This window comes from Equus caballus, chromosome 8 (genome assembly GCF_041296265.1).
Source record: "Equus caballus isolate H_3958 breed thoroughbred chromosome 8, TB-T2T, whole genome shotgun sequence".
NCBI lineage: Eukaryota > Metazoa > Chordata > Mammalia > Perissodactyla > Equidae > Equus > Equus caballus.
The window spans coordinates 4,419,214-4,437,792 of NC_091691.1; the positions used below are offsets into that span (position 1 = coordinate 4,419,214).

General features: G+C 52.2%; 1 protein-coding gene across 1 annotated transcript; it reads right to left on the bottom strand.

The window, feature by feature from the left end:
* Positions 1-918: 918 nt before the first annotated feature.
* Positions 919-7,494, bottom strand: LOC100146960 (RIMS-binding protein 3A). The gene has a single exon (XM_001915269.5). It carries the CDS (start codon positions 7,383-7,385, stop codon positions 2,421-2,423), a length of 4,965 nt encoding a protein of 1,654 aa, XP_001915304.3. The 5' UTR covers positions 7,386-7,494; the 3' UTR covers positions 919-2,420.
* Positions 7,495-18,579: the final 11,085 nt, after the last annotated feature.

An 18,579-nucleotide genomic window follows, 5' to 3' on the forward strand; every position in this document is an offset into this window, starting at 1 on the left:
AATAACCTCGGGGGAAAAAAAAAAGATTTTATTTCTTGCTAAAGTGTCATTGCTCTTCCAGTGTGTGGGAACTGTGCTCGTTGCCACCCCTCAGCCCATGGGCAGCCCACCAGGCCCCCCTCCAGAGCCCAGGAGCTGGGAGGGGTGGGCTGTCCTCCCTTGCAGGAGCAGTTTTCTTGTTACTCATCGTCCTCAGGTTCCATCTCGGGTTGTGAGCTCACAGGGATCTGATGGTTTGGAAATTTGTGAAAGCTGAGAAGAGATATTTGCACACCCATGTTCACAGAAGCATTATTCACAATTGCCAAAAAAGTGGAAGCAACCCGAGTGTCCACACAAGGATGAATGGATAAACAAAATGCGATATATCTAACAGAACATTATTCAGCCTTAAAAAGGAATTTTTTTTTTTCTTCCCAAAGCCCCCCAGTACTTAGTTGTATATTTTAGTTGTAGGTCCTTCTAGTTCTGCTGTGTGGGATGCCGCCCTAGCATGGCTTGATGAGCAGTGTCACGTCTGCGCCCAGGGTCCGAACCCACAAAACCCTGGGCCGCCAAAGTAGAGTGCGCGAACATAACCAGTCGGCCACAGGGCCGGCCACTAAAAAGGAAATCCTTACACATGCTACAACATGGATGAACCTTGAGGACATTATGTCAAGTGAAATAAGCCAGTCACAAAAGACACACTGACTGTGTGAGTCTACTTATACAAGGTCCCTAGAGTAGTCAAATTCATAGAGACAGAAAATAGATTAGAATTTAACAGGGGCTGGGGGAGGAGGGAGTGGGAGTTGTTTAATGGGTACAGAGATTCAGTTCTGAAAGATGAAAAGAGTTCTGCAAATTGGTTGTACAATAATGTGAAAATACCTCACACTACTGAATTGTACATTTAGAAATGGTTGAGATGGCAAATTTTGTTATGTATATTTTATTTCAACTGAAAAAAAGAAAAAGAAATTATGAGCCAGTCCAGGTTGCCTCACCGGGCCAGCCGTGGAGCCTTCTGAGTCTGTTTTCTCACTGTAAAAATGGGTGGTTGTCAGCATGAGAGGAACCACGGTGGCCCTCGGTAGATGAGGAGTAAGGAGGGTTTCCTCCCGGGCTGAAGCCTGCAGCCTTCTGCTCCTGAGTGGTAAGTGCGTGCACACACCACAGCTGCCAAGTTAGTTCCTGTATTCTTTTGAGGATAAGGCAGCAGTAAGTGTGCAGGTTGAGATGGCCCCTGGACCTGCCCCTTCCCTGTTCCTGCCTTCAGCCCCAGGCACAGCATGGTGGAACCCGCTGGACCCAATTCACCAACTTCACAAAGAACCCGCCCGTGGCTCCAATCTTTCTGCCTGGGAATGCTTCCAGTCATTTCCTCCCACCCCCAGGGAAGGCAGTGCCCTTCCTCTGACTGTGTCATTGGGCACGGGAAACAAAGGAGCATCAAACAGAAGCAGAGGAGGACGAAGGCCACCTTCATCCCCACTCTCATGGAAGAGGGGCCCCGGAAGACCACGGAAGGAAGCAGCTCTGCAGTCATGTGACCTGACAAGGGGGACCCTTGGAGCCTTAGGTGGCTTTTCTGTAAAATGGGGTAACTACGGAAACACCCTCCCAGGAAGGTCCCTAGAGAAGTGAGAAGTGCTGGGGAAAGTGCAGAGTGGGACCCCCAGCTGGGAGATGCTGACCCCACCCTCCACAGAGGGCTGACACCAGGGTCACAGTCGGTGCGGGAACGCCCAAGGGAAAGGCTGGCCAACCAGAGCCTCTGGGGCCCCGCTTCTCAGCCCTGGCTCTCAGCTGGAGCCTTGGAGGCCCTGCCAGCAGACCCTGAGCTGAGCTCCTTCTGAAGAGTAGGGGCACCCTCCCCCGCAGGCCTGGGACACACATCTGCAGCCCTGCGGGCCTGCTGGACACAAGGAAGAGGGAGGAGGGGCAGGCTTGTGTGTCCCTTAGTTGTGCTTTCCCTTCTGAAATATTCTTTCTTTTTTCTATGAACATTTTAATGAGGGGTTAAGAAAAAAAAAAAAGCAACCAGAATGTTATTTTCTTTCTTATGTTCAAGAGGCAGGCTTTTCTTGAGACTTTCATACAAGGCAATGGATGAATAATGTTAAATTCCTAAAGAACACAGAAAAAGGCACTTCTCCGAATACCTGTCCTGGTTACCAACAACTCCAAAATGGCCTGTCAGACTCTCAGGGGCTGCTTGTTCTGTTTTCTTTTGGAAGCAGCTCCGTTCAGACTTAAGCCCTGCTGCTCTCAGGGGCTAGGGGACACCTGGGGACTGCCATCGGTTTCCCACAGTGGCGCTTGGGGAAGCGCTGCTCACATAGGCTAGGAGGGTGCTGGTAGAAGGGGGTGTGTGCTTGCTCCTCCTCTGGCGGGGTCTGGGGGCCAGAGGCCACTACCCTTGCGGGGAACCTTGCTCACTCTCCATGGAGGGACATGTGATCCAGCAGGTGAGCTGGGACCAGGCCCCTGTGGCCACCCGACTCCCCATAATAGAATCCCTTGTCATCCACAGGCCCGTAGACCTTGACCACGTCCCCTGCCCTCAGTGACAGCTTGCCCTTCACTGGGCCCCCTGCTCGCTCGTCCTTGGGGTCATAGTCCAGAGCTGCCATCATGGTCATTGGAGTCCACAGTGGGGGCCTCCTGGGGTTCCCTTGGGGCATAGGGAAGGAGCTCTGGGGATTGGTGACCTCCCCAAGGGTATCAAGGTGGGCCACAGAGGGCAGGTGCCCTTGAGCCGGTAAATGCCACCTTCCATCAGTCTGCTCCATGCACCCCTCCACCTCGGCCACCAGCTGCCCAGGGACGTGGCCCACTTGCCCATTGCATTCACCATGGTAGAAGCCATGGGTGTCCTGAGAGCTCTCCGCTCTCAGCAACTGCCCTTTCTGGAAGGCCAGCTCCTCCTCTGCAGCCTCAGTATTGGCAGACATCACCAGGGGGTCATAATCAAAGAGGGCCACAGAGAGCTTGGCTGGGGAGTCCACCCCTGTCCCCAGCAATGGGGGGCCACCCCTGGACATCTTAATGACTTTGCTGGATGGAGCTGGACACAGCGCTGAGCTGGGCTCATGGAGCTGGCACTCTCTCTTGCCCCCCAGAGCCTGACCTCGCCTGCTCTGGGTACTAAGCTCCTTTTTCTGCTCTCTCCTCTCTGTGCCCCACGGTCGGAAGCATACTGCCGCCTCCTCCTGCAAAATGTCACAAAAGTCAGACACATGCCGTTGGCTGGTGCCCAGCTGGGGAGGGGCAAACCTTTGGGAATCTTGCTTTTGCCTAAGGACCTTCTCGAGGGCAGCCTTTTCCTGACATGGTTCTTTCCCAGGCCCACACTCAGGGGACAGATGGACGACTCCCAGAGCAGGGCTTTGGCTGGTGCCCATGTGCTGGTAGTGGTCTTCTTCCCCCACAGGCTGGCCACTGGGCAGAGGTGGCCTGTGGTTCTGGGGACTCTTCTGAAAGAGCAGGTCCTTTCTGTAGACCTCCTGGGTGTCTGCAGGCCCCTGGGCTTGGCGGCCAGACCCTGTGCTTGGACATTCTCCTTCTGAACTCAGGTCAGGCATTGGGGACCGCCTCCTTGGGGGTTCTTCAGGGAGTGCTTCTAGGAACTGGGCCTGGGGCTCCCCACAGCTTCCAGGGATGTGGGGGCTGGCCTTGGCACTCAGGGAAGACAGCGCCAGTCTCTGAGGGCAGAAGGAGAAGGTAACTCTGCAGGTGGATGGGTCACCACATGTGTAGCTAAAGGGAGAAGTCTCTGGCAACTGCTGACAGGTGAAGCAGTCATGAGGGATCTGAGCTGGCACTGAATCCAGAGACTCGCCACAAAGAGACATAGTTCTCACCGAGACCTTCTGGCACATCAGGGGCAGCTGGAACTGGGAAAATTCCAACAGGGTGCTCCCAGCGGTGGCATCGGCGACTTCTGCAACCTTGAGCCCATCAGCATACACAGCGTAGCCAGTGACCCGGACTCCATTGGAGGACCCAGCCGAGTCAATGGTCACTGGGAGCCAACTGACCACCAGGAGGCCTGGGGAGGCGTGGCGCTCCACCAGCACATCTAGTGGAGGGTCAGGGGGTCCTGCCAAGGGCGTGTCGAAGGTGATAGTGGAGGACATCGTTTCCCAAAGCACCTGCAGCGAATCCCAGGGCAGCCGCACCTCCACCCGTGCCTGGTACCGTGTGCCGGGATGCAGGTTGTGGAAGGTGTAGGAGCTCACACCTGCTGGGGTCAGGGCATGCTCCTGGTCACCAAGGTATACCATGTGGGGGTGGCTGCTGCTGCTGTAGACCCAAGTGACCTCGGCCGAAGTGGCTGCAACACTCTGCAGGTGTAGTTGCATGGGGGCCACACAAAGGGCCCCGTTGGCCCCCAGAAGAGATCTGGAGAAACCTTCCTCCTCCACACTCTGCTGCAAGCCCAGCCGGCCATGTTCTGTTTTGGCATCTGAGATCTCTATTGCCGCTTCTGTCTTGGAGCCTGCCCACACCATCTGGCATGGCCCCCTGTCCACAGCTTCCTGGGCTTTCCCGTGTAATAAGCTGTGACCAGCGTCTTCCTTCAAAGCTTTTGTCTGCCCAGCCGGGAGTCGAGTGGGGCCAAGGTCAGCGGCCTCGGGTGGCAGGCAGCCTAGGATATCGCTGTCTGGAATCTGCTCCACCAGGTTGGAGGGCACCAGCCCCCGGCGGCCGTCTTCAAGCTCCCCTTCATAAAAGCCGTCCTCATCCATGTCCCCAAAGATGTATACATAATCCCCAGCCGTGAGGGGCAGCTCGCTCTCAGGGTGCTCATTGGGCCCCTCAAACGGGTTGTAGCTATACTGAGCCAGGAAGATCTTGAACTTGGGAGTGGTGGGGGCCTCTGAGTCCCCCGCTTCCAGGGTTGAGGACACACTGTCAGGCTCCAGATCCTCCCCCTCGCTGGCTGTGTCCATGTCCAGAGCAGGGCAAGATTGTATGGTGGCCCACATGGACTCCACCTCAGAGGAGAAGTTCAGATGGGAGCTGGTTTTCTTGGCCTGGGGCCTGGCGTCCAGAGGCTGGCTGGCTAGGACTCTGTCTGGCACTTGGGGGGCAGTGGCTGGCTCCCCCAGGGCAACTGGTGTCTCCAGCAAGGAGGCTTCCTTCTTTTCCTGTTTGTCTCTGCTGGGCTGTGAGGATGCTTGGTCTTCAGGCCCTGGCTTGAACTTGGTCCTTCCACTACCTTTAACTTGGTACTCCACGGTTTGGGGGGACTCCTGGGGTTCCTGGGAAGGGTGACCAGGCTGACACTGCAGTGCCCACATCTCCTCCCGGGCAGCCTGGAGATCACTCAGGGCCTTCCGCAGGTCGTGCTGCAGCTGTTGCTGCCTGTCCTGTCCGCGTGCCGCCTGCTGCAGCAGCTGCTCCGCGAGCAAGCCGGCGGCGTCGCGCTCCTGGCACGCGCGGCCCAGCTGTCCGCGCACGTCGTTGTTCTCGGCCGCCACCTTCTGCGTCCAGTCGGCCTGGGCCTGCAGCCGCGCGTTCTCTTTGGCCAGCCAGGCGCCCTCGCGTAGCGCCGCCTGCAGCTGCGCCTCGGCCTCCTCGCCACGCCGCCGCGCCGCCGCCGCCTGCGCACCCAGCTCTTCGCACTCCAGCCGCCGGGCGCCCAGCTCGCGCTCCAGCTCCTGCACCTGGCGCCGCGCCTCTTCGCAGGGTGCGCTCTGCCCGCCCGCCTCGGCTCGGGCGCCGACGGTGCCCTGCTGCAGCGCCAACTGCCTCTGTAGGCGTAGCACCTCCCGCTGGGACTCACGCTGCAGCCGGTCCAAGTCGCTGACGCTGAGCCCCTGGGTTCGGGCGGCAATCCCCCCAGAGTGGAGGGCGCTGCTGACGCCCGAGGCAACACGCGCCTGCAGCAGGTGGCACTCCTGCCGCAGTTCTTCGATCTGCTTGTCCTTGGCCAGCAGAGCGCTCGCCTGCTCCGACAAGTCCCGGGCGCGCTGGCGGGCGAATGCCTGGCACAGCTCCAGGCCAGCGCGGCTCTCGCCAGGCACAGGCGCGCTCACAGCCCGCAGGTTGGTCTCTTGCAGCTTGCGGGCCCGGTCCTCTAGGCGCCGCGCCAGGCCTGTCAGCTCTGCGTGCTTCACCTTGAGACGCTTCACCTTCTCGTTCGCCTCCTCCGGGAAGCCTGCGCGCCGCAGCTGCATGTTCTCTTCGCGCAGGCCTGAGCAGCGGCGCGCCAGCACCTGCACCGCGTCGGACAGTTCTGCGTTCTGTTTCACCAGCTCATGGTAGTCCAGGCCCGGCGGCAAGGGGGTCGGGGCCCCGCAGGGCTGCTTCCTGGCCTCTTCTCCTCTTCTTGGGTCTCTAGGTCTCCTGTGCTCCGATGGTGGTGGTGGAGGTGGTGGTGGTGGTGGTGGCGGCGGCGGCGGCGGGGGGCTCGGGGAGCCTACGATGGAGGCGTCTGGCGAGGAAGAGGCCCGCTCCTCGGATTCAGGGGCCTTGGGGCGACTCAGGGTGCTGTTGAGCGAGTGGGAACGCGCTGGTGCCAAGGAATCGAGGGAGCTGGAGCGCGTGGGGAGCAGGCTGTCTGGGGAGTTGGAACACGCCGCCGGCACCTCGTCGAGGGAGCGGGAGCGCACGCGGACGCCAGAGCTCAGGCTGTCGAGGGATTCGAGTCGACAGGCAGACTTCGGGGGGTCTCGCGAGGCGCCGGCAGTCTCTGGCGGCGGCTCTCCCGAAGAATGCACTGCCTGGGGGTCGGGAGAGCCGGACAAAGCGGGGTGCCAGTGGAAGTGCTCCAGGATGTACTTGAGGAAGAGCTGGCGCTCCTTGTCGAGCGCCGCCTGCAGGTGACGGATGCGCGAGGCCTGCTCACCATCCGTCTCCCAGCGAAGCTGTGCCAGCACTTCCTGCAAGCGACAGTGGCACTGCGCGGCGGCGGCTTCGGGCGCCCCCGCGCGGCCGCAGTAGCCGCGGTTCACCAGCTCCTCGGCCAGCTGGCGCTGAAGCTCCCGGGCCTGGCGCACGACGCCGTCGCGCTCGCGGTGCAGCAGCTGCTGCAGCTGCCGCATCTCGGCTTCCTTCCAGCGCAGCAGCTGCCGGATCTCGGCCTCGCGCTCCCGCAGCATCTCCTCCTGCAGCTGCCGCAGCTCCTGGCCGCGCTGAGCCTCCCACTTGGAGCGCAGATGGTCAACCAGCTGCTGCCGCTCCCGCTCGGCCACCTCCCGCAGCTGGCGCTCATGGGTCGCGAAGCGCCGCCGCTCGGCCCGCCCGCGCGCCCGCTCCGCCTCCAGCTCGGCCCGCAGCTTCTCCAGCTCCCGCCTCTGCTCTTCCAGCACCGCAGCCGCCGGGCTTGGACTACTCGGCTTCTTGGGTGTCGCGCGGCTGCCGCCCGAAGGGCTGGGCGAGTCCTTGGTCATGGTGGCCGCGGCCGGGCCAGAAGCCTGACCTCGCCTGGCCCAGACCGCCGCTTGCCAACGGCCGCCGTAGCGGCCGCGGCCAACCGCCCCGCGCGTCCCTTCCGGCGCCCCGGGGGGTCTCCGCGCGCCCCTTCCGCCTCTGGGCGTCTTCCCCCACCCCCTACGATGGGTGTACTAGCCCGCGCTCCTCTCCCGGCTGCCTAGGCGAGGGCTGGGCTCTCCATACTCCTGCTCAATCCAGCCCAGGTCCTTTCTGGGATGCCCAGGGGTCTCTGGCCCCAGGCCTTGCCCTGTTGTTTGCGCCACGTGACCCACCAAGGGAGCTCTCCCAGGCATTGTACAATCTCTTTCCCATCAACCGGCCCCGTGGGAAGCCCGGCCCGTCCTTCAGGCCTGAGAAAGGGGCTTCTTGTGTGGGTCAAGATCACCAACAGGGTGAGCAGACCTGGCCTGGCCCTGCCATGAGTTGAAGTGGCATGTTTGGCCTTGGTGGCTAGGAACTGTAACGGGATATGTCCAAACTTGGAGGTGAGCCCTGGGCCTGTAACTAGGGGAGAGTGCATCTGGCACCTGCACCCCTACTGCACCTACCCTTCCAAGGACCCCTGCGGAGCTAAGTATTTGCATACATTATCTATTTAAAACTCCTATGCCCATTTTACAGATAAGAAGTCTTGAGTCTGTGGCCTGGTCATGGTGCCAGCCAAGACAGGGGAGAAGAAGGGCTCCTTTGAGGACCAAAGCTCTGACTTGTGTTTTCCTGGCTTACTTTTACAATCATCCTGCAAGGACAGTCTGAGAAATTAGGACCTCTGCATGATCACACAGCCCAGAAGTAGCTAAGTAGAAATTCAAACCTGCAAAATTCTGCCTCCAGATTCCTGGGTACTTTGACTCTATCCACCCAATCTCAGGATCGCAGCCCTGAGGACCCCTCCCCAGTCTTTCTCCCAGAGGGAGTCTCACATTTTGTATCTGCAGAAGAAGAGCAGGTCAAGTAGAACCTGGAGTGGAAGGCCAGCCAGTTGGAGAGGCAGGGAGGGAGGTGAGAGAATGGGGCTGCTACGGGGACCCAGCACATGCTTTGATCTGGCCCAGGAGTGCCTGGGGCTGCCTGCCTCTCCAAAAGGCAAAGCCAGAGGCCCCTCTGGACTCCTCTGGGTCCCTATACCGCCTCCCTGGAGACAGTAAGGCCAGAGAACTTTTCATAGGTCTCCAAGGGGCGGTTTTGTCAGATGGTTAGGGCTGACAGGGCTTTGGAGTCCAACAGTCTTTCAGCTTCTTACTCCACTCCCATGTCCTCATCTGTAAAATGGACCAATAATGCATCCCCTTCTGGGCTGTGTGACCTCCCGGCGTTCACTGAGCTCTCTGAGCATCCATTTCCTTGGTTTATGAGGTTCAATGAGGTGAGAACACATAGTGCCCAGAACAGAGTAAGGCTCCCTGGTTGGCAGCTCACTAATTCTAATCCTAGTCCCCCCCCCCTTTTTTTTTTTTTGAGGAAGATCAGCCCTGAGCTAACATCTGCTGCCAATCCTTCTCTTTTTGCTGAGGAAGACTGGCCCTGAGCTCACATCCGTGCCCATCTTCCTCTACTTTATATGAGGGACGCCTACCACAGCATGGCTTGCCAAGCAGTGCCATGTCCGTACCTGGGATCTGAACTGGCAAACCCTGGGCTACCGAAACAGAATGTGCACACTTAACCACTGTGCCATCGGCCCCTCCTAGTCCCTTTTTTGCAGCTGGAGAGACAGATCCATGAGGCAAGGATGTGGCTGAGGCTGGGCAAGGTTACCGTGGTGGAGGCAGAATGGGTGCTCTTTCTGCCCCCTGGGACTCACTCCAGATGCCCCATGGCAGATGGGAAGCCTCAGAGAGCTAGGTGTCCATCTAGGCTCGGCCACTTTGTGCCTGAGTGACCAGGGCAGATTCCTTCACCTCTTCCAGCTTCTACACACGGATGTATTGATTGCACCAGCCTCCCAGGGTGGGAGGGACACTATGACTCTGTCAGCGAGGGCTGAGTGTGCAGAAAGAGCTGCACCGAGGTCTGCGTAAGTTCCCATCTTCCCATCAGGGCTTGGCCTGGACCCTCACAAGCTTCTTCCAGGAGTCTGAAGAATACCCCTGGCTCAGAGGCCTCTGGGCCTTTGCAGGTTCTGTTCCCCCTGCCTGGGATGCCAACTTTGCCCAACACAAAACAACAACAATGCCTACTTCAGACCAAGCACCAGCATGGACCATGTGCCGTGCTCAGTGCTAAGCGTTTCCCAAACATTTTTCTTTTTTTTGAGGAAGATTAGCCCCAAGCTAACATCTACCGCCAATCCTTCTCTTTTTGCTGAGGAAGACTGGCCCTGAGCTAACATCTGTGCCCATCTTCCTCCACTGTATATGTGGGATGCCTACCACAGCATGGCTTGCCAAGCGGTGCCATGTCCACACCCAGGATCCGAACCGGTGAACCCCAGGCCACCGAAGCGGAATGTGTGAACTTAACCACTGTGCCACCAGGCCAGCCTCTCCCAAACATTCTTTAAACCACCCATTTTACAGATGAGAAGTTTCAAGCCCCAGTGGATCTAGACTACTGCTCAAGGTCATCTGGCTGATTATTTGGTCCCAAACAACCCCTGCTTTTGTCCACTCACCTATTACCCACCTCTTCCTTTGGCCTCAGCTTAGCAGTTCTTTCCTCCAGGAAGACTGCCCTGACTCTCCAGGCTGGGCCCAGGCTTCCCAGGACTCTACAGCCATGATCACCTCACCTAGGGCCTCTCCTTTCGGAGCAGGGACATAGCTGATACACATTTGTGTCCCTCCCTAGAGTGGGCTCAGGGGAGGTGTAAGTGAAAAGTCCCTTTCCAGAAAGGAGGGATAGAGACCCAGGGCCAGGCACACAGGAAGAGCATGAAGGGCACTGCCTGACCTGGCCACCTGGCCTGCCTACCTCCCACATTCAGGTACCACCTGGCAGCAAGGGCTGCCCACTGGGGCCTTGGGTAGAGGCCTCAGGCTGGTCAGGTCTCAGCAGAGATGTTGGTAAGGTCCCGAGCTGTGGAACACACACTCACACACCTGTGCATGCCCACACACACACACACACACACACACACACACACACACGGCTTCTCTCAGCCTGGCTGCCTGTGTGGTTGGGAGCTCAGGAACCCTACCTAAATCTGGCTCCTCCCTGCCTTTCCTGCCCCAGCACCACGTGGCTCCTGGGAGATGCGGATGCACATCTGGTACCTGGTTATTTGCATCCAGCCTTTAATGTTGTGGTCTCATTAGAGATCTCCTTGCTTCTCAGTCTATGGTGTCGGCCTGGCCTGGGCGGCACTCGAGGCCTCTCACAACTCAGGATCTGCTGCTTTGAGAATGGTTGTCTAGCCATGAACCACCCACAGAACACTTCTGAGTGGATTTCCCCTCCCTGATACAATCTCTCTTCTGTGACCCACCTTCCTGGGTTGTTCCTGGCGCAGGACAAGCAGACAGCGCCCCTCACTTACACAGTCATTTCCCCACGTAGGTGTACAGGTGATCTTGGCCCCATTTTGCAAGTGGGAAAACTGGGGCTCAGAGAAGTACCTACTGTGTTCATTCAGTATGTGGCCCTCTGGGCTCTGCCCTTTCCCCCATACTCATGTTTTTCAAACTAGGTTCCCCTGAACCCTGGTAAGCCATGGGAGATGCCTTTGGGCAGTGGTAAGTAACAAGAACACTGGGAATTATGGCTCCAGATGTTGTTTTTGAGAGGTGAGGTGGGTCGGGGGCGGCAGGGGAGAGAGAGAGACGCGGGGACAACCTTAGCCTTGAACTGGTGCTGGGCCACTGGACGTGGTGGCCATGGGGAGGGTGTCTCCATGGAATCTTCACTACAGCTCTGTTTGACAGAAGAGAACCTGAGGCTCAGTGGGAGCAAATGGCTTGCCAGGGCACATGGGCAGCTGTGACAGAGCTGGATTGTCATTTCAGGGCAGTGAGTGGGGCTTCAGACCCCTGCTGCAGCCTCGGGAGGGGCCTTCAACAGTCAAGGTAGGAGGGCAGGCTGCCGCCAAGGAGAAGGACCCCTGGGGTGAGTCTCTGGGAACCCCAGAGTCACCATCTAGCAGCTGCCCATGTTGGCATCACCCGCGGCATGTGAGAGGCATTCTGGAATGTGGTTGAGTGGATGAGTAAACCAGGGCTTCCCCAGTGCCGGGCTTCTGGCATCCCTACACTCATCATATTGCGCAGTGACCTGCTTGTCATCCGCATCTGAGCTCTGGGAGAGCAGAGACTGGCATTAATTCACTATGTTGCTGCATTCTCTGGCTCTCAGCTTTCTTGCCTATAATATGGAAGATGGATTACGTAGGTGTTTTTCAAACTGGGTTCCTTAGGGTTCCAGGGTTCCTGGGAAATACTGCAGGACTGTTGGTGGTGGGGCGATGTGCTGGGAGCTAAAGGGGAGACGTTTCCCCTACCTGCTTCAACAGGGCTGAGCCACTCAGTGTCATTTAGCAGGTCCTAAGGAGGACTTTGCTTTAATAAAGAGGTGTGCTGCTAGAAGCAAGTTTGAAAACCTGTGGGTTACAGACACTCCTGTCTATTATGTGCAACCCCCCCCCACACACACATCGCCCTGACATTGTGATTCCACTGACCTGACAGAAGGCTCATGTCCCCCTCATGTCTTGGTTCGCCCCACATCACCAGCCCTCTATGCCATGCTGCCTCTCCCCACAGTGCCAATGTGTGACCTTTGTGCCATGTGGTCACGGGGTCTAGGATCCTGGGCAATCTGGTTCATATCCCTCCTCTGCCAGCCTAGCCTGGCCCTGTTTCAGCTCTGCCACCACAGACATGAGCTTTGCGGAGCTTGCCTGGCCTTGGTGAGGGGCGTGGGCTCCATCCTGATTGCTCACTGGAGGGTTTTAAGCTTCCTAACCTCCATAGCTATAGCTTCCCACTTCACTTCCTTTATTTTGGGGTCAAGGTGTTTTCTTCTATACTCTGATGTCTCCTCAGCATCTCGAGCGGTGCCTGACCACAGTAGGTACTCAGTAAATACATGTCTAAAGAAGACAGAGGCAGATAGGCCAGGCATGGCCTCTGTTCTTGAAGGGAGGGCACAGAGGTTAAACACAAACATGGCAAAGGAATGGAGTAAAGTCAGCTTGGGCTGCGAGCAAGGGGTGTGCTGCCAGTGGGGAGAAGAGCCCCCCAGAGCAGGCTTCCCCATGAGCTGAGGCAGGAGAGGACGTGAGGGCTGCCCAGAGCTGAGACTGGACTCCAGGTAGCGGGACGGGCATAGCCCCCAGCCCTCTGCATCTGCCCTCTCCCATGCCCGTCCCTCCCAGGGCAGGCCCATGCCCCTTTGGGCATTGATTCTTTTTTTTTTTTTTTATTGAGTTATTGATAGGTTACAATCTTGTGAAATTTCAATTGTACATTAATGTTTGTCAGTCATGTTGTAGGTGCACCACTTCACCCTTTGTGCCCACCCCCCACCCCACCTTTCCCCTGGTAGCCACTAAACTGTTCTTAGTCCATAATTTTAAATTCCTCATGAGTGGAGTCATACACAGATTATCTTTCTCTCGCTGGCTTATTTCACTTAACATAAGTCTCTCAAGGTCCATCCATGTTATTGCAAATGGAATGATTTTGTTCTGTTTTGCAGCTGAGTAGTATTCCATTGTATATATGTACCACATCTTCTTTATCCATTCGTCTGTTGCTGGACACTTAGGTTGCTTCCACGTCTTGGCTATTGTAAACAGTGCTGCAATAAACATTGGGGTGCACAGGACTTTTGGGATTGCTGACTTCAAGCTCTTTGGATAAATACCCAGTAGTGGGATGGCTGGATCGTATGGTACTTCCATTTTTAATTTTTTGAGGAATCTCCATCCTGTTTTCCATAGTGGCTGCACCAGTTTGCATTCCCACCAGCAGTGTATGAGGGTTCCTTTTTCTCCGCAACCTCTCCAACATTTGTTGCTATTAGTTTTAGATATTTTTGTCATTCTAACGGGTGTAAGGTGATATCTTAGTGTAGTTTTGATTTGCATTTCCCTGATGATCAGCGATGATGAGCATCTTTTCATGTGCCTATTGGCCATCCGTATATCTTCTTTGGAGAAATGTCTGTTCATGTCTCCAGCCCATTTTTTGATTGGGTTGTTTGATGTTTTGTGGTTGAGTTGAGAGAGTTCTTTATATATTATGGATATTAAGCCTTTGTCAGATATATGACTTGCAAATATTTTTTCCCAGTTAGTGGGTTGTTTTTTTGTTTCAATCCTGTTTTCATTTGCCTTGAAGAAGCTCTTTAATCTGATGAAGTCCCATTTGTTTATTCTTTCTGTTGTTTCCCTTCTCTGAGAAGGCATGGTGTCCGAAAAGATCCTTTTAATACTGATGTCAAAGAGTGTACTGCCTACGTTTTCTTCCAGAAGCCTTATGGTTTCAGGTCTCACCTTTTGGTCTTTGATCCATTTTGAGTTTATTTTGGTGAATGGTGAGAAGGAATGGTCAGTTTTCATTCTTTTACATGTGGCTTTCCAGTTTTCCCAGCACCATTTGTTGAAAAGACTTTCTTTTCTCCATTGTATGCCCTCAGCTCCTTTGTCAAAGCTAAGCTGTCCATAGATGTGTGGTTTTATTTCTGGGCTTTCAATTCTGTTCCATTGATCTGTGCACCTGTTTTTGTACCAGTACCATGCTGTTTGGATTACTGTAGCTTTGTAGTATGTTTTGAAGTCAGGGATTGTGATGCCTCCCGTTTTGTTCTTTTTTCTCAGGATTGCTTTAGAAATTCGGGGTCTTTTGTTGCCCCATATGAATTTTAGGATTCTTTGTTCTAATTCTGTAAAGAATGTCATTGGGATTCTGATTGGGATGGCATTGAATCTGTAGATTGCTTTAGGTAGAACGGACATTTTAACTATGTTTATTCTTCCAATCCATGTACATGGAATGTCTTTCCATCTCCTTATGTCGTCATCCAATTCTCTCAGAAAGGCCTTGTAATTTTCATTATATAGGTCCTTCACTTCCTTAGCTAAATTTACCCCAAGGTATTTTATTCTTTTTGTTGCGATTGTGAATGGTATTGTATTCTTGAGTTCTTTTTCTGTTGGTTCATTACTGGAGTATAGAAATGCTACTGATTTATGCAAATTGATTTTATACCCTGCAACTTTGCTGTAGTTGTTGATTACTTCTAAGAGTTTTCCCATGGATTCTTTGGGGTTTTCTATATATAAGATCATGTCGTCTGCAAACAGCGAGAGTTTCACTTCTTCCTTCCCTATTTGGATTCCTTTTATTCCTTTTTCTTGCCTGATTGCTCTGGCCAGGACCTCCAGTACTATGTTAAATAAGAGTGGTGATAGAGGGCATCCTTGTCTCGTTCCTGTTTTCAGGGGGATGGGGTTCAGTTTTTGCCCATTGAATATGAGGTTGGCTATGGGTTTGTCGTATATGGCCTTTATTATGTTGAGGTAGTTTCCTTCTATGCCCATTTTGTTCAGAGTTTTTATCATAAATGGCTGTTGGATCTTGTCAAATGCCTTCTCTGCATCTATTGAGATGATCATGTGGTTTTTATTCCTCAGTTTGTTGATGTGGTGTATCACGTTGATTGATTTGCGGATGTTGAACCATCCCTGTGTCCCTGGTATGAATCCCACCTGATCCTGATGTATGATTCTTTTGATGAATTGCTGAATTCTGGTTGCCAAAATTTTGTTTAGAACTTTTGCATCTATGTTCATCAGTGATATTGGCCTGTAGTTCTCTTTTTTCGTGGTGTCCTTGTCAGGTTTTGGTATCAGCGTGATGTTGGCCTCATAGAATGTGTTAGGAAGTGTTCCATCTTCCCTAATTTTTTGGAATAGCTTGAAGAGGATAGGTATTAAATCCTCTCTGAAAGTTTGGTAGAATTCCCCAGGAAAGCCATCTGGTCCTGGGGTTTTATTCTTTGGGATGTTTTTGATTGCTGTTTCAATCTCTTTCCTTGTGATTGGTCTGTTCAAATTGTCTGCCTCTTCTTGAGTGAGCTTTGGGAGACTGTAGGAGTCCAAGAATTTATCCATTTCCTCTAGGTTATCCATTCTGTTGGCATATAGTTTTTTGTAGTATTCTCTTATAATCCGTTGTATTTCTGCAGAGTCTGTTGTTATTTCTCCTCGCTCATTTCTGATTTTGTTTATTTGAGCTTTCTCCCTTTTTTTCTTTGTAAGTCTGGCTAGTGGTTTGTCAATTTTATTTATCTTCTCAAAAAACCAGCTCTTTGTCTCACTGATCCTTCTACTGCCTTTTTCGTTTCAATAGTATTTATTTCTGCTCTGATTTTTATTATTTCTCTCCTTCTGCTGACTTTGGGCTTCATTTGTTCTTTTTTCTCTAGTTCAGTTAGGTGTGCTTTAAGGTTGCTTATTTGGGATTTTTCTTGTTTGTTAAGATGTGCCTGTATTGTGATGAATTTTCCTCTTAGTACAGCTTTTGCTGTATCCCATATGAGTTGGTATGGCATGCTATCATTTTCATTTGTTTCCAGGTATTTTTTTACTTCTTCTTTAATTTCTTCAATGATCAATTGCTTGTTCAGTAGTGTGTTGTTTAGTCTCCACATCTTTGTGCCTTTCTCAGCTTTTTTCTTGTAATTAATTTCTAGCCTTATAGCACTATGATCTGAGAAGATGCTTGTTATTATTTCAATTTTTTTAAATTTGTAGAGGCTTGCCTTGTTTCCCAACATATGGTCTATCCTAGAGAATGTTCCATGTGCACTTGAGAAGAATGTGTATTCAGCTCCTTCAGGGTGGAGTGATCTATATATGTCTATTAAGTCCAATTATTTTAGTTTTTCATTTAGCTCCACTATTTCCTTGTTGATTTTCTGTCTGGATGATCTGTCCATTGATGTGAGTGGGGTGTTGAGGTCCCCTACTATTATTGTGTTGTTTTTAACATCTTCCTTTAGGTCTGTTAATAGTTGCTTTATGAATCTTGGTGCTCCTGTGTTGGGTGCATAGATATTTATAAACGTTATTTCTTCTTGATGAAGTGTCCCTTTGATCATTATATATTGTCCCTCTGTGTCTCTCTTTACCTGTCTTATTTTGAAATCCACTTGGTCTGATATGAGAATTGCAACACCTGCCTTTTTTTCCTTGCTATTTGCTTGAAGTATTGTCCTCCACCCCTTCACCCTGAGTCTGTGTTTGTCCTTGGGGCTGAGGTGTGTTTCCTGGAGGCAACAAATTGTTGGATCTTGTTCTTTAATCCATTTTGCCACTCTGTGTCTTTTTATTGGAGAGTTAAATCCATTCACATTGAGAGTGATTATTGATGCATGTGGACTTAGTGCTGTTAATCTGTCGCTCATTACCTTGTTTTCCTGCGTTTCTTTTCCTGTTTGCTTTAGACTACCCATTTAATACTGCAATTTCTTATGCTGGGTTTCTTAGATTTTTCCTTATTTATGATTTGTGACTCTGTTCTGTACTTAATTTTAGTGTCTACCTTGAAGTTTGTATTTAGAATCTCGTGTATAATATAGTCTAGTTTCTGGTGGTCTCTTACCTACTTGACCAATACTGATTTAGACCCTTTGCTCTTCCCCTCCTAAATAATTATTTTCATTTTTTATTCCAACTCGTCTTATTAATTTGTAGTTAGAGTGCTAAGATCGTCCTTGTTTTGGTGGTTTCCTTACCTTTACCCTAATGCTATAATTGAATATTTGCTATCCTGTTCTGGTTCTATCCATCGGTCTCCCTAGTCTGTGGATTGTGTCCCCTTTCTCCCTTTTTTCTTTTTTCAGGTATGAGAGCCTTCTTGAGGATTTCTTGTAATGGAGGGCTTTTAGTTACAAATTCCCTTAACTTTTGTTTGTCTGGAAAAGATTTAATTTCTCCCTCATATCTGAAGGAAATTCTTGCTGGATAGAGTATTCTTGGCTGAAGATTTTTATCCTTTAAAGCTTTGAATATATCACTCCATTCTCTCCTAGCTTGTAGGGTTTCTGTAGAGAAATCCGCTGACAGTCTGATAGGGGCTCCTTTATAGGTTATTCTCTTTTTTTCCCTTACTTCCCTGAGTATTCTCTCCTTATCTTTCCTATTTGCCAACTTTACTATGTGCCTTGCAGTAGGTCTTTTTACATTGACAAATCTAGGAGATCTAAAACCCTCCTCTACACACATTTCTCCATTGATCCCTAGATTTGGGAAGTTCTCTTCAATAATTTCATTAAGCACACTTTCTGCTCCATTTTCCTTTTCCATCTTCTCGGGAATTCCTATGATCCTTATGTTCTTACTCCTCATTGAATCCATTATCTCTCGGAGATTTTCTTCATTTTTTTAATTCTTAGTTCTCTTTCTTCCTTTGTCTGGTGCCATTCAGCCTGTCTATCCTCGATTATGCTAATTTTCTCCTCTATGTTGTCTACACGGGCATTCAGGGAATCCGTATTCTGTTTTATCTGGTCCATTGTGTTTTTCATCTCAAGTAATTCTGTTTGATTTTTCTTTATGATTTCAATCTCTTTTGTGAAGTAACTCCAGAACTCGGCTTGTTTCTCTATCTTTCTCTCTACCTCATTGAGTTTTTTGATTATAGCTGCTGTGAATTCATTATCACTTAGTTTACCTAATTCTAAGTCCTCAGGACTTAATTCTGTGTTTTTATTGTTTTCCTTCTGATCTGGGGCTTTTATAAATTGCTGGATGGTAGAGGAGCAGTTTTTTCTCACGGTGGTAGAATTCAGTTGCAGTTACACCCTGTCGCCACTAGATGGGGGTCGAAAGCGACGTGTTATGAGCTCTCCGCCTTGGGGCAAGATGGCTGGGCCCACTGGCTTTGCTGGAGGGGAGGGGCTGTTACTCACACGCGCAGATCAGTTCCCCCCCCCCCCCCCCCCCCCCGCCTCGTCAGCGGGTCTCCACTGAATCAGTGGCAGGAGTCCTGGATGATCCCCCAGTCGCGCGGCCCCTCCCCCCTCTCCCTCCCAACCCGCGCCGCAGCGCTCGATCGCAGACTCTAGGGGAGGGAGCGATGTTCTCTCCTACCGTTCCAGCACCTCCGAAGGTGTAAGCAAGGTTTATGATCTCCGCCTTCTTGGTATTGTAGGTCTCTAAAGAGCTGGCATTATGTTTATTCTCTGAAATTCAGTTCTTCCAATCTT